Source organism: Anabrus simplex, chromosome 1 (genome assembly GCF_040414725.1).
Source record: "Anabrus simplex isolate iqAnaSimp1 chromosome 1, ASM4041472v1, whole genome shotgun sequence".
Taxonomy (NCBI): domain Eukaryota; kingdom Metazoa; phylum Arthropoda; class Insecta; order Orthoptera; family Tettigoniidae; genus Anabrus; species Anabrus simplex.
This window is the reverse complement of record NC_090265.1, coordinates 1,331,010,681-1,331,035,030: the sequence shown is the minus strand read 5'-3', so window position 1 is coordinate 1,331,035,030 and position 24,350 is coordinate 1,331,010,681. Positions and strand designations below refer to the sequence as shown.

At 40.4% G+C, this 24,350-nt stretch overlaps 1 protein-coding gene across 1 annotated transcript in view; it reads left to right on the top strand.

The window, feature by feature from the left end:
- Positions 1-24,350, top strand: part of unc80 (unc80, NALCN channel complex subunit) — a 1,117,323-nt gene that overhangs the window by 536,067 nt on the left and 556,906 nt on the right. The window contains exon 18 of the mRNA XM_067137759.2: positions 21,578-21,769. Within this exon, the coding sequence (XP_066993860.2) occupies positions 21,578-21,769 (192 nt within the window). The remainder of the gene's footprint in view (positions 1-21,577; positions 21,770-24,350) is intronic.

The following is a 24,350-nucleotide window of genomic DNA, read 5'->3' as shown; positions in this document are numbered from 1 at the left end:
AGTGTTGCTAAATCTACATGTGGCTTAAGAACTATGCCCAGAAATCAGTATCAAATATAAACACACCATGGGTTTCAGCCGGTGTCACCATAGCATACTTGCTAAGGCGTCCTGTCAGCTCGGAGGTCTGTGTTCAAATCTTTCCATGGCAAGGTTTTTTCTTCAAATGGTACTCTCAAGCCAGTCTTGGGCCTTGTACAGATTTAGCAACACCACTTCACAAAGCCCACTTGAATTTACCCATGAAGCAATCGGATTGGCTAAGTTCAGCAGCTGATTAAGTGACAATGGTGCAAGATACTGAATAACTTTTTTCAAATTATTTATCAGTATGACCAATCCCCTCTTGTGCTCATATACCTGGTTAACCATCCTGTATTTATAAATATTATATACAGGGTTATTCACCTAACATGTTACACGCAAATAACTTCTAAACCATTCAAGATATCAGTATTCTGTTTTCATATTTGTAAATGGGACGTAGGGTCTTGTAAACTAACGTGCTACTTAGTCTCATGGGGTGATTAACAACCGAGATATTGATACTAACTCCATATTTTTAAATGGAATGGCACAAATTTATACAGCTGATTTAAAAGTTCTTCTGTGTACAAGTTCAAATATGTAAGTATTTTCAAAATCGGACAATTACTTTTTGAGATATAAATAAGAACAGCATGCGCAGTTTTGCATGCCGCATCAGACGGCGTGAAGTCGGGCAAAGATATATTGAGGCGCAAGCTGCTTCCTGGCCTTGATTCCAGTCACAGAACGGATACCAGGCATGTACTGTAAACATAATGTGATGTACCGTAACACACCCTGGGTGTGCAACGTTATTGTATGACTGGCAAACACACAACGGGGAAGGGAGACTAAAGTTGTATTGTTTTGTTTTGACATGTAGTAGGCTGCGCTCATTTTAGTGTTTTTTCTGACGGATGGGAATGGGAAGGATTTGGAAAGAAAGTCGGCCGTGACCTATCACAAAGGTACCTCTGGTATTTGCCTGATGTTGAACATGGGACACCATGAAAATCAATGTTAGGTTGGGCGAGGCAGGACTCGAACCTATGCTCTCCCGAATGCATGCTACTACAGTCGCACTGGAGCTCTGCGGAGATTAATGCGTGTAAAATAAAACATAAATAATAGTGTTGCTGCCATCTTACTACGATCAGCTCTGAACATTTGCTTTTCTAGAAGGAGCTCTTCTGGTGGTTTGTGTTATGTTTATTTCTCAAATAGAGAGACAATTATAGCTTTTGTTATGTTCCTTTCAAGGCAAAGTACTTATTTTATTCATTTTAAACACATCAACCCTTTCTGTCCTGTCATGTGTTCGCCTGTCATGCACACTTTGCAAACCCATCACATGTGTACGAGGTGCTTACATGCCTGGTACCCATTCTGTGGCTGAACTCACTCCCAGGAAACTGCTTGCGCCTCAATATGTCCCTGCCTGACTTCACGCCGTCTGATGCGGCAAGCAAAACAGCGCATGCTGTTCTTACTTATATCTCAAAAAGTAATTGTCCGATTTTGAAAATACTTACATATTTAAACTTGTACGCAGATTAACTTTTAAATCAGCTGTATAAATGTGTGCTGTTCCATTTTAAAATATGGAGTTGGTATCAATATATCGGTTGTTAATCACCCCATGAGACTAAGTAGCACGTTATTTTACAAGACCCTGCGTACCATTTACGAATATGAAAACAGAATGCTGATATGTTTAATGGTTTAGAAGTTATTTGCGTTTAACATGTTATGTGAACAACCCTGTATCCTGTATGTCTACCCCTTAGTTCTGTTTCCCAGTACGGGGTTGGCGATGAGGTGAGAAATTGTATGGTATGTTTTTATGGCTGAATGCCAACCTTACTTAGGGAGATAATGAAGCTGAAATGAATGATGGTGGATGAAATTGGGTAAGGAGGTGGAAGGAATTGGGTGAGGCCTACAAATAGGAACTGTCTCACCATTGCCTGAAGTGAAAATGGGAAACCACAGAAACCCATTCTTGGGAGAGATGACGGTGGGGTTCAAACCAACTCCCCTTCTCAATACAGAGCTTGGTTTCATAGCCTTAGCATATTAATGTGCACAGCCATTCACCTCAGCTATAAATAGTATATATTCTATGTAATTCAGTTCTCCAAAATACCATTGGATCTTTTGTGCCAACAAAATTACAATTTGGATGTTTGCCAGAGGTCTATATTTTCAATAGTCCAGACTCTTCCATAGCATCAGTGTCAAAATATTCAACATTTAGTCTGTAATGATCAAATGTTCCAATCCCAGCATTAATACCATTAACTCAATGTAAAAATCCTCTATTTTTAATGATTATCTTGTTAACAATAAATCTCTTCATTATGATTGCCTTTTGAGACTCTGGTGATGAGTTTTCGTCCTGTTACTGTGATAATTCAAGCACAAAAGTAATTAGGAAGATTTGTTACTGCCATACAAAGATTGAACTTTCCTATTATAAGCATAGCATGCAAAAGTGTTCATAGCTATGTATGTATCTTAGGGATGTTTTCGTTGAGCAACTGTGGGAACTCAGCAGCTACGGATTTCCAGGAGAATCTAGGTAGTGTGCATAGAAGAAGGATTTAAACAGCAGTACTGTAGCTATGGAACAGCTATTTAAAATTAAAATAGTCTCTTTGTTATCTCGTTTCGACACATTGTCATATATTTCAGGGACTGTTGTAACTGTAGCAGTGCATCTCCATATAATTAGATTGCATATTTCTCTGTCTGTGAAGAGGAATGTCAAACAGACTGTAATTTCAGATTTCTTTAAGTATGGTAGTTTACAGTAGTGGATTGCTGCATAGTGTGAATAAGAATTAGGTGTGAGAAATTAAAATTATGTGGTCAATATGAATGTACTCTGCTGGACATAGGTAAGGTATTGGTCATTTTGTATCATTTTGTGTGTTTTGGCTTTCGCATTCACTGGCATCTTGGAAGGGAGTGTGCAATCGGTGGTTGAGAGGAAGTTGGATAAAGACCAGTCTGGTTTAAGACCACAGAGGGGCTGTCAGGGTCAGATTTTCAGTTCGCGCCAGGTAATTGAAAAATGCTACGAGAGGAATAGACAGTTATGTTTATGTTTCATAGAACTAGAGAAAGCATATGACAGAGTACCGAGGGAAAATATGTTTGCCGTACTGGGGGACTATGGGATTAAGGGTAGATTATTGAAAGTCAATCAAAGGCATTTATTTTGACAATTGGGCTGCAGTGAGAATTGATGGTTAGACAAGGCTGTAATCTTTCACCTTTGTTGTCCATAGTTTACATGGATCATCTGCTGAAAGGTATAAAGTAGCAGGGAGGGATTCAGTTAGGTGGAAATGTAGTAAGCAGTCTGGCCTATGCTGACGACATGGTCTTAGTGGCAGATTGTGCCGAAAGCGTGCACTCTAATATTTTGGAACTTGAAAATAGGTGCAATGAGTATGATATGAAAATTAGCCTTTCCAAAACTAAATTAATGTCAGTAGGTAAGAAATTCAACAGAATTGAATGTCAGATTGGTGATATAAAGCTGGAACAGGTAGATAATTTCAAGTATTTAGAATGTGTGTTCTACCAGGATGGTAATATAGTAAGTGAGATTGAATCGGAGCGCAGTAAAACTAATACAGTGAGCTCGCAGTTGTGATCAACAGCATTATGAAACTGTCTTTACATCGGTCTGTTTTCAGACCAACTTCGCTTTACGGGAATGAAAGCTGGGTGGACTCAGGGTATCTTATTCATAAGTTAGAAGTAACAGACATGAAAGTACCGAGAATGATTGCTGGTACAGATAGATGGGAACAATGTCAGGTGGGTACTCGGAATGAGGAGATAAAGGCTAACTTAGGAATGAACTTGATGGATGAAGCTGGACACATAAACTGACTTCAGTGGTAGGGTCATATGAGGCGAATGGAGGAGAATATGTTACGTAGGAGAATAATGGACTCTGTTATGGAGGGTAGGAGAAGTAGAGGGAGACCAAGACAGTTATTGTTAGACGCAGTTTCTAAAGATTTAAAGATAAGAGGTATAGAACTAAATGAGGCCACAGCACTAGCTGCAAATAGAGAATTGTGGCGACATTTAATAAATTCACAGAAGCTTGCAGACTGAATGCTAAAAGGCATAACGGTCTATAATGGTGATGTATGTGTATATGTATGTATGTATGTATGGTTGTCGCAAACCTCATATTAGTTTGGAATTAAATGATATAATGTGATAGGTAGTTAATGTAAATCATATGTTATTTTGTTCACCAATCATCATGAGAACCTGTTATTCTAAATCCCTTTTATAAAACCATCTACTGTAATTTTTTCTTATCTGTGTAATATTATTGTCTCAGGATTTCACTGTATTACGTGACACTGCATAAAATTTAAACTACTATCGAGTCAAATATCTACATGCCACAGCTCATACATTATAAAAAGGAAATATCAAAAACATGAGAATACATGAGTAAAGAACAATAACAAAGCAAAGTCACTAAAAACAAAGTTATCCCACACACAATTGTCATGGAGCACACTGATGTAGACACATCCGAATTCCCTGATGTGTGGTTGTGAGTCCCATGAGTGGCACTGGCGGAGTTGTCCCACTGGTGATCACCAAGTGGCGGTTGTAGTGGCTGTCACCAGCACTTTGCAACTGTCATGGCCTCTGCCACGTTTAGGTGTACCACAGGTGACCTTGGGCACTCCGGCAGGAGTTTGACACTTAAACCCGGGCAGCAGGGAAAGGACATCATCTCGTAGGACGTATTGCCAACCCCTTGTAAGAGTGCAGTATAGAAGAGAGACACGGGTGATGAAGTATGCTTGTTGTCCAAGATCCGTATGTGGCCAGTTGGACAAGTCCCTTAGCATTCCTTGCCCTTTACGTTGGTCCCAGCCTATTGGCCTTGCCGGGACAAGGGTCCTGGAGTGCTTCTGCCAAGCGAATGGCACGGTGTATGCCTTCCCATAGGTAGTAGGCACTAACGCGCGCCAATTATAGCCCTGGATCTGGTGGTCTTGAGGGTCGGCATCTTTGATATGGCGCAGGCCTCATTGACTTTTGGTATTCTGGGAGGTGTCGTCATCATCCTTGTCCATTTCTTTAAGTTGCTGCAGTTCCTAGGTTGGAGTATCTTGCCCTGCTCTAAGTTCATTGATGGCTTGGAGAATGCTCTGCAGGGCATCACGTGTAGTAATCTCTTAAGTTCTCTGGAAGTGAACTACTGGGCGTTTGTTTCCTGGTTTGGAGTTGCCGGAGTAGAACTTGTGGGGTTGCCTGTCATGGTTGATTTGCTGGAGCATGCCTTGTGTTCCATAAAATGAATCTGTCCCCTGACCAGACAGTGATTGTTTAGATTTTAAATTTAATTAATCTGCAGAGTTTGATGTTTCAGATGATAGATTACATGTTAGAATATTGTGTACTCTAAAATATATTAAATTTAAAGTACTATCACTAACATGAACTTTATTGTGTGTTTTTTGATATTTCCAAACAGAAAAATATATCTGTGCACTATGCATTATGGTATTCAGAGAATGTAATAAACACCAAAGAGGAATGATTGGGATGAATGAGGTACGGAGGAAGGTGTGGTAATGGTCACTCATTATTTGAACAGTAGTTGTTATGGTACTTAACATCTAGCGTCTGATGAGGAGATCAGGCACTGACATCTTGTCACATAGCATCACTGGACCTGCTCTAGATCCAGCTTTAGAGTTTATAGAATGTTATACCTGCTGTGGACTCCATGTCTACTGCTCAGATAGTTGGATCAGAGAATATGCTTGCTGCTAGAATGAACACAGACTCATAAATGAACAAGTCTGGACAGACTCAAACCAGACTCATTGCTTCTCATTTGCATTTCATTATGCCTCGTACCATTAGGGGCTCATGACCTAGCTGTTAGGCCCCTTTAAACAACAATCTTCATCATCATCATCATTGCTTTTCAGTCAAAGCGGGCAATATTTGAATAATAAGCTGTACATGTCAACCTAAACTCGATAGTAGGCTCGTATACCAGTGTACAGGGCTATCTCAGTACTTAAATGAATTTCTAGCTGGGACAGGACATTCCCTTGGAACTGTCCCTCAGTGGTGAATCACCAATAATGTTTGTCAGACTGGGAAAAGTGACCGTGTTGGATCTTGCATCTAGAAATAATTATTCATTGAGCTAGCTGGCTGTGAAGTTCAGTGTTAACTTGCATTCATGGGATGATGGGTTCAACCTCACTATCAGCAGCCATTAACTATAGTTTCAATCAATCACTACTGATCTGCATTTAGGGCAGTCGCCCAGGTGGCAGGTTCCCTATCTGTTCTTTTGCTAACCTTTTCTTAAATGATTTTAAGGAAATTGGAAATTTATTGAACATCTCCCTTGCTAAGTTATTCCAGTCCCTAACTCCCCTTCCTATAAACAAATATTTGCCCCAATTTGCCCCCTTTAATTCTAGTTTTATCTTCATATTCTGATCTTTCTTACTTTTAAAGACACCACTCAAACCTATATGCCTACTGATGTCATTCCACGCCATCACTTCACTGACAGCTTGGAACATACCGATTAGTACAATTTGTGAACTTTGTCGTATAGATCCGTATTGATACAGTTTGAACTAAGAAACAATGTTAGGTTTTGGTCCATTGCTTCTTAGTTACATACCACTTAGTCGAGCAGCTCTTCTCCTTTCTCCCTAGTCTTCCCTGCCCAAACTTTGCAACATTTTTGTAACGCTACTCTTTTGTCGGAAATCACTCAGAACAAATCGAGCTGCTTTTCATTCAATTTTTTCCAGTTCCTGAGCCAAGTATTCCTGGTGTGGGACCCATACGCTAGAACCATACTCTAGTTGGGGTCTTACCAGAGACTTATATGCCCTCTCCTTTACAAGCTTACTACAACCTGTAAATACCCTCATAACCATGTGCAGAGATCTGTTCGCTTTATTTACAATCATATTTATATGATTACCCCAATGAAGATCTTTCCTTATATTAACCCCAAAAGGAACTTTCACCCCATCAATGCAGTAATTAAAACTAAGAGGACTTTTCCTATTTGTGAGACTCAACACCTGACCTTTAACCCTATTTATCATCATACCATTGCCTGCTGTCCATCTCACAACCTTATCGAGGTCATTTTGCAGTTGCTCACAATCTTGTAACTCACTTAATACTCTGTACAGAATAACATCATTTGCAAAAAGCCTTATCTCTGATTCCACTTCTTTACTCATATCATTGATATATATATATATAAGAAAATATAAATGTCCAATAATACTGCCTTGAGGAATTCCCTTCTTAATTATTACACGGTCAGATGAAGCTTCGCCTACTGTAGTTCTCTGAGTTCTAGAAATATAGCCAGTCATTCAGTCACTATTTTGCCTAGTCCAATTGCACTCATTTTTTCCAGTAGTCTCCAATGACTGATAGTTATGAATTTCATTGGTTCCGTATTGAAGTGGGATTACAGTAAAATTAAATTCTTTCAAGGTCCACCTATTCAATACAATGACGTTTTATTGTGATTTAATCACATGTCGAATAGTCAAATGGTACTAGTTTCGGCATCTATGTGCCATCATCAGCCTTAAGTACAAATTAAACAATATATACATATAATATTCCTAAAACATCTAAAACACATTTTAACACATTATAAAATACAATTACTGTAGTGATACATGAGATAAGTTAAAATTATGATACAATTGATTGCTGTGATATAAAATTCTTAAAATTCCAGCTGTTCGTTACATAGTTCAGTCTGTTTACATCCGGGATAAGTGAATTTGTGCTGTTGTATGCTATCTATGTGAGTGACATTTATTCCTTTGATATTAGGTGGTTCCAGAGAAGTTTACTTTGATCACGTAAGATCGTGATATAAATAAAGATGAATTCCCACTTCAATTTAAACCTTGAGCGGCATGTTAAACGTGTTGTTACACAGACGGAGCCGGATGAAGTAGTCTGTAGTCTCCAGTGATCTACCCTATCATATGCCTTAGATAGGTCAATCGCTATACAGTCCATTTGACTTCCTGAATCCAGGATATCTGCTATACTTTGCTAGAATCCTACAATTTGAGATTCAGTGGTATAAGCAAAAAAGCAAAATCACCTGCGTACAGGCCATGAAGGCCCTTGGAGGAGTGGAAGGTAAAGGCTTCCACCACCGTTAACCTCAGCACGTGATGGGGTAGAGTGGTTAGCTCTAAGCCCGGCCACCTTTGCCCCCAGGAATTAGCCTGGTACTCATTTTTGGTGTAGGCTGTGTGAACCTCAGGGCCATATGCACCTCCAGAAGTGGAAATCTCATTTCTTAAATTTTATGTTCAGTGGAATAACCTTTCCTAAACCCAAACTGCCTTCTATCGAACCAGTTATTAATTTTGCAAATATATCTAATATAATCAGAAAGAATGCTTTCCCAAAGCTTACATGCAATGCATGTCAAACTGACTGGCCTGTAATTTTCAGCTTTATGTCTATCATCCTTTCTTTATACAACTATAGCAACTCTCCATTCATTTGGTATAGCTCCTTCATGCAAACAATAATCAAATAAGTACTTCAGATATGGTACTATATCCCAACCCATTGTCTTTAGTATATCCCCAGAAATCATATCAATTCCAGCCACTTTTCTAGTTTTCAACTTTTGTATCTTACTGTAAATGTCATTGTTATCATAGGTACCGGGCGAGTTGGCCGTGCGCGTAGAGGCGCGCGGCTGTGAGCTTGCATCCGGGAGATTGTAGGTTCGAATCCCACTATCGGCAGCCCTGAAGATGGTTTTCCGTGGTTTCCCATTTTCACACAGGCAAATGCTGGGGCTGTACCTTAATTAAGGCCACAGCCGCTTCCTTCCCACTCCTAGGCCTTTCCCATCCCATCGTCGCCATAAGACCTATCTGTGTCGGTGCAACGTAAAAAGCCCCTAGCAAAAAAAAAAAGAGAAGTTATCATAGGTAAATTTTTAATACTTCTCTAGTATTAGTCACCTCCTCTATCTGGACATTATCCTTGTAACCAACAATCTTTACATGTTGGAAGGAAGCGGCCGTGGCCTTAATTAAGGTACAGCCCCAGCATTTGCCTGGTGTGGAAATGGGAAACCACGGAAAACCATCTTCAGGGCTGCCAATAGTGGGATTCGAACCTACTATCTCCCGGATGCAAGCTCACAGCCGCGCATCTCTACATGCACGGCCAACTCGCCCGGTCCCTTGTTCATTAATGATTCCTGGAATGCCCTTCTTGGAACCTGTTTCTGCCTTAAAGTACCTATACATACTCTTCCATTTTTCACTATAATTTGTATGACCACCCATTATGCTTGCCATCATGTTATCCTTAGCTGATTTCTTTGCTAGATTCAATTTCCTAATAAGTTCCTTCAATTTCTCCTTATTTCCACAGGCATTTCTAACTCTATTTCTTTCCATCCTGCACCTCCTTCTTAGTCTCTTTACTTTTCTGTTATAATATAGTGGATCTTTTCCATTCCTTACCACCTTTAAAGGTACAAATCTATTTTCACATTCCTCAACAATTGCTTTAAACCCATCCCATAGTCTGTTTACATTTTTATTTACTGTTTTCCATTGATTATAGTTACCTTTCAAAAACTCCCTCATGCCTGTTTTATCAGCCATATGGTACTGCTTAATAGTCCTAATTTTAATAGCTTCCTTTCTTTCACAATTATTTTCAACTGCAAAAAAAAACAGCTTCGTGATCACTAATGCCATCAATTACTTCGGTTTCTCTATAGAGCTCATCTGGTTTTACCAGCACCACATCCAGAATATTCTTCCCTCGAGTTCGTTCCATCACTTTCTGAATAAGCTGCCCTTCCCATATGAACTTATTTGCCATTTGTTGGTCCTGTTTTTTGCATTACCTTTCCAGTTGACATTTGGTAAATTAAGATCACCCGCTACTATCACATTCCTTTCTATATCGTTTTCCACATAGCTGATCTTATGTAATAATTGTGAATCTGCGTCAGTGCTACCCGTTCCTGGTCTGTACACTCCAAAGACATCAAGTTGCCTATTATTTTTAGAGATGAGCCTTATACCTAGAATTTCATGCATCTGGAAGATAGTGGGTTTGAACCCCATTGTTGGCAGTCCTGAAGATGGTTTTCTGTTGTTTCCCATTATAACACCAGGCAAATGCTAGAGCTGTACCTTAATTAAGGCCATGGCCGCTTCCTTCCAACTCCTAGGCGTTTCCTATCCCATCGTCGCTATAAGACCTATCTGTGTCGGTAAGACGTAAAGCCACTAGCAAGAATTTCATGTTTGTCATCTTTAACATTTTTGTAGCTTACAAATTCTTCTTTCACCAGAATGAATACTCCCTCTCCTACCATTCCTATCCTATCTCTACGATACACACTCCAGTTCCATGAGAAAATTTCTGCATCCATTATATCATTTCTCGGCCATGATTCATCTCCTATTACAATATATGGTAAGTATATACAGGTATACCCCGTTATATGCAGATTCATTATCCGCATTTTTGCATATATGCAATTTTGGTTTCAAGTCCAGTGCTGCAATCTGTTAACATGCATGGAAGCTGTATAGCCTTTAAGGCGGGTACAAACATGCATGCCGAAATCTGTAAAGTACACTACATCGCTCACCGAGGTTAAATGCGGCAAGCAAATCTCTACACGCATCTTACGTCATGTTCATCGAGAAGTGAGTTGTCAGTTCCGGTCAGTAAAGCTGTGAAGTTGCACTTGACAGGTTTTGTATTTAAAACTCCGGGTAAAATGAAAGAAAGTGTGCCTGTCGAAGGGAAAAATCTTGTACCAAAGTTGTATTCGTTAGAAACGAAGTTAGAAATTTTGGACCATTATGAGAAAGGTGACCGTATTGTTGACATTCAGCATGCTTTGGGACTTCGTGTACCCAGTGTGAAAACTATTCATGACAATGCAGGATCAATTTGAAAAAACTGCGCAATCTTCTACTAACTTAAGTGTGACTAGAGTCATCAAATCTTGCTTGGAAGCGACGGAAAGAATGGATTGGATTGAGCATCACAACTCTCTCTGGAGCTATTCACGCTAAATCCAAGAGCTTGTATGAAGAGTTTAGTTAATTATTGTGTGTTTTGATGTTAAATTTTTAAGTGTATAAAGTTTGTGCCGGCCCCGCGGTGTAGAGGTAGCGTGCCTGCCTCTTACCCGGAGGCCCCAGGTTCGATTCTTGGTCAGGTTAAGGATTTTTACCTGGATCTCAGGTCTGGTTTGAGGTCCAATCAGCCTACGTGTTTATGATCGAGGAGCTATCTGACGGCTCCGGTCTAGAAAGCCAAGAATAACAACAGAGAGGATTTGTTGTGTTGACCACATGACACCTCGTAATCTGCAGGTCTTTGGGCTGAGCAGCAGTCGCTTGGTAGGCCAAGACCCTTCAAGGGCTGTACTGCCATGGGCTTACGGTTGGTTATAAACAGAAATGTGATAATGGTTATTTTCTTGTAAAAATACTAAGAATCTCTGCTATTTTAAAATTATTATCTGAGTAAACAGAAACCTAACCCTTTATTTTACATATAAAATGACTCTTGATGTGTGCAACTTCAGTATGCGCGGCAATTCCACGGAACGTAACTATCGCGTATAATGAGGTTTGCCTGTTTCTATTAAATTAATTCTATTCCTTTTTTTTACAGTATTTCTACAGTTGAGCGCTAACATTTTATGTCATCCTTACTTGACGTCCAGTTCCCTGTACCCCTATCACTGCTCCCTAGGCCGCCCCGTTTCCTACACAGCCACTCCATACTCTTATTTAAATCGCCAATCACCTTCCAGTCAGTATCCCTCCTACACAGTATTCTGCAGATAACACTCTCCACTCCTTACACTTCACCCGTGCTGCATTTGCCAGATCCCACACATCTCCAACTAGTTTGGTACCGAACTCGATAGCTGCAGTTGCTTAAGTGCGGGCAGTATCCAGTATTCGGGAGATAGTAGGTTCGAACCCTACTGTCGGCAGCCCTGAAAATGGTTTTCCATTTTCAACCAGGCAAATGCTGGGGCTGTACCTTAATTAAGGCCACGGCTGCTTCCTTTCCACTCCTAGCCCTTCCCTGTCCCATCGTCGCTACAAGACCTATCTGTGTTGGTGCGACATAAAGCAACTAGCAAAAAAAAAAAAAATCTAGTTTGGTACTTATACCTGCTTGTCTTACGTTGTTAGTACCAGCGTGAAACACTATCACCTTCCTCTTTCCCTCCTCCTTCTCTTCTACTTTCCTCAACATCTGTCGTGCCAGGCAAATGCTGGAATTGTGCCTTAATGAGCACCATTTTCACTTCCTTCATAGTCCTAGAGTTTTTCCATCCCATTGTAGCCAAAAAAATTTTCTGAGTAGATGCGATGTTAAACAATCAGCAAAGAAAAAGAAATATATTTCAGCTCAGTCCATTCACAATGTGTGAAATGGACGAGGACGGTTTGAAAAGTTCTCGGAATCACCGCTAGATGTCATTGCTAGAGCAACGAGGTTCCCGTGCAATAATCACACATCCTTTGTAAGTGAACACATGGCACGTCAGTGCTCCAGCTGCAGGAGTGTGGTAGTGACGACTCTTTGTTTTTGTTCCCACATAGTGATTTGTGACAATGGAAAAAACTGAGATTCGAGCAGTGATTAAATAATTTGTAAAGAAAGGTATGAAAGCAAAGGAAATTCATGCCGACTTTCAGAACACACTGGGGCACTGCTCCTTCATTTTCAACTGTTGCCAAGTGGACCGGCGAGTTTAAATTTGGTCGGGAGAGCTTGGATGATGATCCGCGTAGTGGACAGCCAAAAAGTGTTACAACCCCAGAATTTATCGCAAAAGTGCATAAAATGGTCACGGAGGATCGTCAACTGAAACTGCGGGAGATTGCTGAAGCTGTAGGGATGTCTTCTGAATGGGTATATTATATTTTAACCAAAGAATTGGGTATGAAAAAATTATCCGCAAGATGGGTGCCGCGGCTCTTGACATTGGACAATAAACACACCAGATTGGAAATGTCCGAACAAAGTCTGGCCCGTTTTCAGTGCAACCAACAAGATTGTTTGTGCCAGTTTGTGACTATAGATGAAACTTGGGTCCACTACTGTACCCCAGAGACAAAACAGCAGTCAAAGCAGTGGAAACATGCTGATTCACCACCACCAAAGAAAGCAAAGGCAGTGCGTTCGGCCGGAAAGGTCATGGCCTCAGTTTTCTGGGATGCAAAAGGCATTCTGCTGATAGATTATCTTCCTACTGGCCAAACAATTACGGGGCAATACTATGCAAACCTCCTAGACCAACTACAGGAAAAGATACACGAAACAAGGCCTGGTTTGGCAAGGAAAAAGGTTATCTTTCATCAGGACAACGCTCCGCCGCACACAAGTGTTATTGCCATGGCAAAACTTCACGAACTGGGGTACGAATTGTTGCCACATCCACCTTGTTCACCTGATTTGGCTTCATCAGACTTTCATCTATTCCCCAAGCTGAAAATTTTCCTCGGTGGACGGAGATTTTCTACAAGGGAATAACTGACAGCCGAATTGGAGAAGTATTTTGCAGGCCTGGAGGAATCTCATTTTCAAGATGGGATCAAGGCATTGGAACATTGCTGGACCAAATGCATTAGTCTACAGGGGGACTATGTTGAAAAATAAAAGCAGTTCCACCGAGGTAAGATACTTAATTCTAGCACATTTCGAGAACTTTTCAAACCACCTATGTAGTGTAGCACCGTGGATTTCTTGTTTTATTCTTCACCACAATGTTCAGTAAATGAAGGAAACGAAGTGGTCAAACTAAGAAACTGCAAATTACTTTCCCTCATCTATACAACTTTTCTTCTGGCTTTCCATGATTTTAATATCATTTCTAGCAATGTATTGTATTTGTAAATACACTGTCTATACCAGGGATGGTGAACCTTTTCTAACTAGTCTGCCATTTTAAGTCCGGTTTATTATTCTCAACTGTTGACTGTGCCACTTGTTACCAGGCAAGCTGGCCGTGCGGTTAGGAGCGTGCTGCTGTGAGCTCGCATCTGGGAGATAGTGGGTTCGAACTCCACTGTCAGCAGCCTTGAAGATGGTTTTCCGTGGTTTCCCATTTTCACACCAGGCAAATGTTGGGGCTGTACCTTAATTAAGGCCATGGCGGTTTCCTTCCCACTCGTAAACCTTTCCTATCCCATCGTCGCCATAAGACCATATCTGTGTCGGTGCAACGCAATTATCAGATATAAAAGTCAAAAGAAGCCTCCCTGGCTCAGGCGGCAGCACGCCGGTTTCTCAACACTGGGTTCCGTCGTTCAAATCCCGGTCACTCCATGTGAGACTTGTGCTGGACAAAGCAGAGGTGGGACAGGTTTTTCTCTGGGTACTTTGGTTTTCCATGTCACCTTTTATTCCAGCAACAGTCTCCAATATCTTTTCATTTCATCTGTCAGTCATTAATCATTGCCTCAAAGGAATGTGACAGGCTTCGGCAGCCGGCACAATTCCTATTCTCGCCGCTAAATGGGGACTTCATTCGTCCCATTCCTGACCTGGTCAAATGACTGGAAACAGGCTGTGGATTTTAATATTCATAAAAATCAAAAATTACTACTATTGCCACTTCACTTCCTCCATTAGCCTCAATATCTTTCCATGTTGTCGTAGTTCTTATGGTCAACAATTTAACTAATTTCTACCTCATCACATTTCCGCAAGGAAATCAGAAAAATCGGCTATCCTTGCTTGTAAGGTCACATCCATGCTTTCATCAAAAAATACTGCATACATCTGGGAGTTAATCCTAATTAGCTTTCAATTACTCCGAAACTTCTTCACTCATTTTTATTATTCAATCCCTGACAGCGGTTGAGCTGGCTGGCATTCCTTTCATTCTGTTATTTGTTGTTTGTTAGGAAAGTTTTCAAATAATGTGTCAGACGTCAATAAGGAAGTTTATTTCAAAACTCACCGTCAGAAAGCGGTTTACCACGCATGCTGTACTATGCAGTGAGACAGATAAAAACAGACAAACTGATATTATTCCTTGGCTAGAAAGATGATACAAAATAACTATTTTATTTTGTGTAATGTTCGATATTTTGTGACACGAACTCCCTTCTGTCTTCATTTGGCATGGAACAAACATTTGAATGATTAGTCTCAAAGTGGTGCTTTACATTAAATGTGAGGGATACAGTTGTGTTTGAACACAGGCAACACCTCTTTTTATCAGTCTGAATTCCCTTGTCCACTGTTCTTGAAAAATCCGGTCACTACCTTTGTTAATTTTCTGTTCTTTTCAGCACCGGAAACATGTTTGTGAGGTATGTATGCAAAAACAGAAAACGACACTGTTATCGCACTGGACTTGCGGACCTATCAGTGTAGCAGTGTTGCCATATTGCACGTCTGGATGGAACTAGTATTTAGATTTTTGATATTTATTTCTCACATGTGAAACACTATCAGATATGTATTGTCTGTATTACAAGACGTACGGTATAAAAAAACATGTTCATGTGGCTTGCCACCAAAATCGTGTTCGCGTGTCACCTAGTGACATGCGTGGCATGGGTTCGCCATCCCTGGTCTATACTGACACCTAATATAAAATAAATAGAAATTTGGTAGTTGATAAAAAGTCAAAAGAGTGATCGTATCAGTCATCCGTTTGCTAAGCGTACCAAATGCCAAAAAATTTTTAAAATCAGTTGTTGGCACTACAAGGAAGGGTTTCTAATCATCTATCCATGGAATTATTTGTTAGGCAGAAAATTCACTAAAAGCCCTTTAAAATGTGTTTTAAAAAGGGCATGCAGCTGCAAAGTGAGACAAGTGACCGCTGGCTCGGGGTGAAAAATGTGCCAAATGCACAGCTTTTGCAAAACGGGCTGTCTTTGCCTGAAAACATGGTTACAGGAAGTAGGTGCAGGTACAAAACTGGCTATCTTGCCATCATGTAGTCGAGGTCCTCTTTTCATCAAGCGTTATGAACTTCATGTTGTTGGTCCATACTGAACTGAGATAACATATAAATTATACACAGGAGAGTTTTCCACCTATTCAATACTAAGTTGTATTTACGATGTTATTTACATTACATGGGACTAGTTTCAACCCTACTCGGGATCATCATCAGCCGTATTAAACATACACAAAATTTGATGAAATCCTAAAACATGTTCCAAAGCAGTAGGAATCTTATGAATATATAATTTACAATACGAAGTGTGGTTGAATATGATATAAAATGCGAATGTGAATGCTGTGATTGTAAAAGTTTAAGTTGGTGGTACCAGTGCAGTAAAACATGAGGAAGAAAATTATGGAGAACATACGCTTGGCTATGACTGCCAAAAGATTTAGTGCTTCGAAAGGTTTCTGACCAAGCCTCTTACTATTACTTGTACAACTTTACCGTTTACCAGGGCTCATCCACAATTGCTCTGACCTCAGAAAAGACACGTCCTACATTTCGTTAGGGAATGAATTTGCTCAAAGCTTCAACAAAATCGCATCTCCTGTACATCACCAAGTAGTGCATGTGGATGTGGAAAGTATTACCTAAATACAATTGTTTTTGGATGGATGTGGTGGTCAGAAAAATATATGACTGTGGTTGGAATGCTGATGCATTGGTTCTTATGCGAGGCTCCAATACACATCCAAAGGTTAGAAATGTGGTTCCCGATCATTGGCCATTCATTCATCCCCCATGACAGAGCCTTCAGAAACTTGGAGAGGAATTTTAAGGGCATAAGAGTGGCTGAAAACGCAAAGGTCAATATATCATACATACATACATTATCATTATAGACTGTTATGCCTTTCAGCGTTCAGTCTGCAAGCCTCTGTGAATTTACTAAACGTCGCCACAATCCTCTATTTGCAGCTAGTGCTGTGGCCTCATTTAGTTCTATACTTCTTATCTTTAAATCGTTAGAAACTGAGTCTAACCATTGTCGTCTTGGTCTCCCTCTACTTCTCTTACCCTCCGTAAGAGTCCATTTTTCTCCTAGGTAACCTATCCTTCTCCATTCGCCTCACACGACCCCACCACCGAAACCGCTTTATGCGTACAGCTTCATCCATCGAGTTCATTCTTATTTTAGCCTTTATTTCCTCATTCCGTGTGCCCTCCTGCCATTGTTCCTAACTGTTCATACCACCAGTCATTCTCGCTACTTTCATGTCTGTTACATCTAACTTATGAATAAGATATCTGAATCAACCCAGCTTTTGCTCCTGTAAAGCAAAGTTGGTCTGAAAACAGACCGATGTAAAGGTAGTTTTGTCTGGGAGCTGACTTCCTTCTTACAGAATACTGTTGATCGCAACTGCGAACTCACTGCATTAGCTTTACTACACCTTGATTCAATCTCACTTACCATATTACCATCCTGGGAGAACACACAACCTAACTACTTGAAATTATCGACCTGTTCTAGCTTTGTATCACCAATCTGACATTCAATTCTGTTGAATTTCTTACCTACTGACATCAATTTAGTCTTCGAGAGGCTAATTTTCATACCATACTCAATGCACCTATTTTCAAGTTCCACGATATTAGACAGTAGGCTTTCGGCACAATCTGCCATTAAGACCAAGTCGTCAGCATAGGCCAGACTGCTTACTACATTTCCACCTAACTGAATCCCTCCCTGCCATTTTATACCTTTCAGCAGATGATCCATGTAAACTATAAACAGCAAAGGTGAAAGATTACAGCCTTGTCTAACCCCTGTAAGTACCCTGAACCAAGAACTCATTCTACCACCAATTCTCACTGAAGCCCAATTGTCAACATAAATGCCTTTGATTGCTTTTAATAATCTGCCTTTAATTCCATAGTCCCCCAGTATGGCGAACATCTTTTCCCTCGGTACCCTGTCATATGCTTTCTCTAGATCTACGAAACATAAACACAACTGCCCATTCTTCTCGTAGCATTTTTCAATTACCTGGTGCATACTGAAAATCTGATCCTGACAGCCTCTCTGCGGTCTGAAACCACACTGGTTTTCATCCAGCTTCCTCTCAACGACTGATGGCACCCTCCCTTCCAAGATTCCAGTGCATACTTTGCCTGGTATAGTAATCAGTGACTGGGCGAGTTAGCCGTGCGCGTAGAGGCGCGCGGCTGTGAGCTTGCATCCGGGAGATAGTAGGTTCGAATCCCACTATCGGCAGCCCTGAAAATGGTTTTCCGTGGTTTCCCATTTTCACACCAGGCAAATGCTGGGGTTGTACCTTAAGTAAGGCCACGGCCGCTTCCTTCCAACTCCTAGGCCTTTCCCATCGTCGCCATAAGACCTATCTGTGTCGGTGCGACGTAAAGCCCATAGCAAAAAAAAAAAAAAAAGTAATCAGTGAGATACGTCGATAGTTGATGCAATCCTTCCTGTTCCCTTGCTTATAGATAGGTGCAATTACTGCTTTTGCCCAATCTGAAGGTACCTTACCAACACTCCATGCTAATTTTAGTACTCTATGAAGCCATTTCATCTCTGCCTTTCCACTATACTTCACCATTTCAGGTCTAATTTCATCTATTCCTGCTGCCTTATGACAATGGAGTTTATTTACCATCCTTTCCACTTCCTCAAGCATAATTTCACCAACATCATTTTCCTCCTCCCCATGAGCTTGGCTGTTCACAACACCACCAGGATGATTTCCTTTTACATTGAGAAGATGTTCAAAATATTCCCTCCACCTCTCCAGTGATTCCCTGGGATCTATTATGAGTTCATCTGAATTACTCAAAACACTGTTCATTTCGTTTTTCCCTCCCTTCCTAAGATTCTTTATTACTGTCCAGAAAGGTTTCCCTGCTGCTTGACCTAGCCTTTCCAGGTTGTTACCAAAATCTTCCCATGACTTCTTTTTGGATTCAACAACTATTTGTTTCGCTCTGTTTCTTTTATCTACATACAACTCCCTGTCTGCCTTGGCCCTTGTTTGGAGCCATTTCTGATAAGCCTTCTTTTTACGTTTACAAGCTGCTCTCACTTCATCATTCCACCAAGATGTTCACCTTTTCCCATCTTTACACACAGTTGTTCCTAGACATTCCCTTGCTGTTTCTACTACAGCATCCCTGTATGCCACCCATTCACTTTCTATATCCTGAACCTGCTTACTGTCTACTGTTCGAAACTTCTCACTGATCATATCCATGTAATTCCGTCTAATTTCCTCGTCCTGGAGATTTTCTACCCTTATTTGTTTGCAGACAGATTTCACCTTCTCTACCCTAGGCCTAGAGATACTTAGTTCACTACATATCAGATAGTGGTCTGTATCATCGAAAAATCCCCAGAAAACTCGTACATTCCTAACAGATTTCCTGAATTCGAAGTCTGTTAAGATATAGTCTATTATGGATCTGGTACCTGTAGCCTCCCATGTGTAGTGGTGAATAGCCTTATGCTTGAAGAATGTATTCATAACAGCTAAAACCATACTAGCACAGAAGTCCAGCAAACGCTTCCCATTCCCATTAGCTTCCATATCTTCCCCACATTTACCAATCACCCTTTTGTATCCTTCAGTTCTATTCCCAACTCTCGCATTGAAATCGCCCATTAGCACTATTCTATCCTTGCTGTTGACCCTGACCACGATGTCACTCTATGCTTCATAAAACTTGTCAACTTCATCTTCATCTGCACCCTCACATGGTGAATACACGGACACAATTCTAGTCCTGATTCCTCCAACTGACAAATCTACCCACATCGTTCGCTCATTTACGTGCCTAACAGAAACTATGTTCCGTGCAATGGTATTCCTGATAAAGAGCCCTACCCCAGACTCTGCCCTTCCCTTTCTAACTCCCGTCAAATACACATTATAATCTCCTATCTCTTCCTCGTTATGTCCCCTTACCCGAATATCACTTACTCCTAGCACATCCAGATGCATACTCTTTGCTGACTCAGCCAGTTCTACTTTCTTTCTTCCATAAGCCCCATTAATATTGATAGCTCCCCATCGAATTCCATTTCGTTCGCCAAGTTTTTTCCAAGGAGTCCCTCGCCTGTCAAATGGGAGTGGAACTCCGTTACTCCCATAGGTTCAAGGCTTGCTTAAAATGTTCTGAGCTCGGTCGATTCATGAAGCAGGATGCTACCCTACTTACACATAGTCCAAATGAGGATCTCTTCTCTAACGGGTTATGGACCACCGGTGGATTGTATAGTCCTAGCCGCCTGACCACAAGGAGGGCCATGACTCAGAATATGTCCGAGATGCCCACTCCCATTCCATAGTAACTGGTATCCCGACTCTCAGGACCACTTACTAGGCCACTCAGCCGTTGCCCATGGTTGACGAACTAGGACGTGACTACAGTAACCCACAAAACATATAATGAAAAAAATTTCATAGGTAGTATCATTGAGGGGGGGGGGGGGGGGAGATTGTGAAGTAAGAAATGATAAGTCATCATCATCAGCAAAAGTCTGGGAAGCATGCATTTCCGGTTTCAAAGAGCTAAGAAAATCACCATCACCAATACTCTAAACAAGAAGGCATGTCTTGTGCACGGAGAACCATTCTACAATTCTGAATGTGGAAAACCCAAAACCCTTATCAAAAGAGGCAAATGTTTCCAAAAAGGTGTCATTCCCAATCTGATTCCAAAGGGGGTCAAACTGAAGCCAGCTAAAATAAAGGACATCAAGAAGCTCCTAGAACTGCACTTTGGGGAATCATGGCCTCAACTGGAGAAGTTGGATTTCTTCAATGAAGTGTTTCTGTAGCAAGGAAGTTTGCAGTTAGATGCAACATCAAATGAGGAAAACAACTCTGAAGGTCTTGAATTTGAACTTATAGATGATAACGATACAGGCAATGTTACTTGAGGCTTTGTTTTTTTAAGCACTTTCAGTATTTTTCAAAGATTGATTCTCAGACCACCTAGGCGTTTGCAAAATGGGCTAACTCCATTCTGCCTGCAAAATGGGCTAAATGTAAATTTTAATTTAAAATATTCAGCTAATCTTTGACCACAGTTTTCACAGCTTCAAGAAATTAAACCACTTATTTGTTAGCTTTTGTGTAAAAGAAAATTATGATTTTAAATTAGCTGTGATAGTAGAAATCAGTTTTTCCTCATTTACTAACATTCTGTCAAAATGGATTTGGCCCACTTTGCAAATGGGCAACTCATATGATTACAGCAATTCCAGTATAAAAGGATCAAAAGAAAATATCCTCTAAAGCTGTTTCCAGCAAGCTTTTGTAATTCCCATATATGCTCATAAATGCTATTACAAATCAAATAACTCTGAAGTGTTAAAGAGTTGTGGCACTATCAGGAAAGTTCACTGAGAGAAATACATTGTTGACTGTTCAATTTTTACAGTTCATTTTTTACAAATATAATTGTTCTGTAGGTATGATTCTTATTTAGACTTGTGTGTTTTATTTAAATTTTCAGGGTTCAATTGACAGTCAACTTGATGCAATAAGCTTGCAGGGTATGAAGCATAACCAAGAACGCAAACCTAGCCTGACCCGCTCTCAGACTGATTCGAATATTACATATGCTGGAGAAGATGTTCCAGAAGCTCAGGGGTCGATGTGTTACATCACCAAGGAGGGGGACTTAGACTATCATGTGGTGCTCAAGGTGTGTATGTGAAATTAATCAACTGGAGTATTTTAACTCCTAAATTATGTCATTTGACATCATATGTCTAAAAAGTAGGTTTGCAATAGAACTTCAGAATTTGTTTTTCTTTTAAAGTAAATATTTTATTTGTATAAACTGTGGTGGGTATGTATAATTGTGCATCTTACTGTTTTATTTTTAAATTACCCTGTTACAGCTAGTAAGGGACCACTCTATGAATCTTCCTGTTATAATTCTTTTCTGTATTTCAAGGCATAGGCTACTTTACGAATCCTTTGGCACAACAGATAAAGGTATTAGCTTCTAAAAGCTGAGGTTTGATTCTTTGTAATGGGAGGGATTTAGAACTACTTTTCACTCTCTGAGGCTAATGGCCATCTGTGGTATAATATTGATCACTTTGCCCCATCTCCAAATGTATCGAGTTTTAGGCTCCACATTTTCGATTGGGTGGGAAGGTTCTTTCCCTTATCTTACAAGAAGTATTCAGACAGGAAATACTTTTTTGCATTAAAAGTAATGTAAGATTGGTTTTGTTCAATTTTAAGGATCAAGTTCTGGGCTCTAGGAAGTAGTAATAATAATTTATTTTTTTTCGAGGGAGTGTGGAAAATCTTTCATAAGACGCCTGTGAGGGTCCGAGCTTAACAAGTGTGTGGAGATTCTTAACCACTGAAAACCACACTCCCTTTTCCCATGACATTTATCTCTGTCCCAGAAACCGCTTTCACATTACTTCAGGACGGATGTCATGCTTAATGCTTCTTGTGCTTCATCTTCCTTCTTCTGCTCTACTGCCTGTGATAGACTGCCACCTGATCCCAGGACTCTTGACTTCACAGCATTACAGACACGATGCTTTCTGGTGTCCATTCTCCCTGCATAACTTCTAAGCATCTAAATCGTGAAGACATTGCTTACAAAACCAAGTGCTGATACCTGATCAGTAACTTCAAGGATCTGTACCATTCACCACTGCTTTTTGACCTTTTCTAGTGTTTCATGAAACATGATACACTTGCCTGAGCCAAGAGCATGATGTCGTTTTGACTCTTCAACGTCTATATCTGTGCAAATTATGCATCGTGGATTCATTTTGCATCCTACTTCCTTGTGACTAGCCTCCCCACACTTAAAGCAGAGTTTGTTTCTGTCCACTCCTTTGCAGTTTCGTGCTTGATGCCCTTATGACAAATATCTAAAGCACCGAGAAACTACGACCCACCTTCTTACTCTGCAGTATAGCCACCCTATTTGCCTATTTCTAACAGCTTTCGTGCATCGCTATCTTCTATCTCTACAATGGCGAGTTTTTGCCCCCCGCTGTTTGGATTTGTGATTGAGACCTTCAGTTCTTGATTAGGATTTTCTAAGCCTCATCTTACAGCCTTATCTACTTTGGTATTAGTGGTGGCACTGTCCATATCTCGAATTTACAATGTTCTAGGCATCAAATCTTTTACTTTGCCGTCATGTCCAAGAGCACCTCTAAGTGGTTTATTAACATTTTCTCTATTCTTCTTTTCTGTGGCCTTATTAAATTCAAGAAGAACTGCTCCAGATATAGTTTTCATGATCGATCTAATACAAGCGCCACTGTCTTCTGGCTTCACCTTACTATGGATATCCTTCACAACATCTGCAAAAGTCTTGCCATTCATTGGTTTGATAAGTACAGCTTCTGGGCGGCTTCTTGTAGTTGAACGTTTCCGTTGCTCGTTCTTTTTAACAGTTTCAGAGTTCAGGTAGAGTACCTTCATCTTCATCTTTCTTCTTCTGCCTCTGCTCCCTCTTCTTCTTGGATAACGCCATTTCCCATTTATCCTGTTCTATGTTTTGTTTGTGGTGCACTGTTCTACCTTCTCTTGAATGGGCAAATCCTTTTGCAGTAATGCTCTAGTTGCTTTCCAAGCTTTTCTGTGCGTAGATCCTGCATCTAGAGCTTCCTCCAATTTCCTTAAACCTTGCTGAATTTCCATCTGCAGATTTTTCTGCTGAATTGCAAGAATACGTTTCAATAGGCCCTGGCAATTTTGAGTTTTTCTTCCTCTTTTAATATATCCTCCATTATTTGTTGAGTGATATCAAACCTCAAATTTGTTTTTTCATTTGTTCAATACTGCTATTGCCATTTATCATGCGTGCACTCCATTTCCATGATATTGTGGTCACGTTCCATAGATGCTGGATTAAACTCTGCAGAGTCACACTGGATTCCAGCTTCCAAAATCATGCCGTATAGGGAGTACAGCTGGCCGTGACTCGAGCCGCGGTGAAATATATATTCTCTGTTATTTCTATGAAGAAACTAGGTAACCTAAAAGCGCAGTTTCACTAACACACAGTATCAAAGTCTTGAACTTTACACCCACTACCATAGTTTATCCTTTTTATTTATTTGCATTTTATGGCCTTCATTGGACCACTCTAGCCAACTTTATACAAAGAATTTTTTTGTTTCCTGTCAGCCCAGTACTTCTTCATTCTCTCTGATCTTATCCTTCTTTCTTCATCGGAAATCACCCTTCCTATTGTTTGTTTGTTGATTCTGATTTGCAGTCTGGTTTGTTTGTGAGTT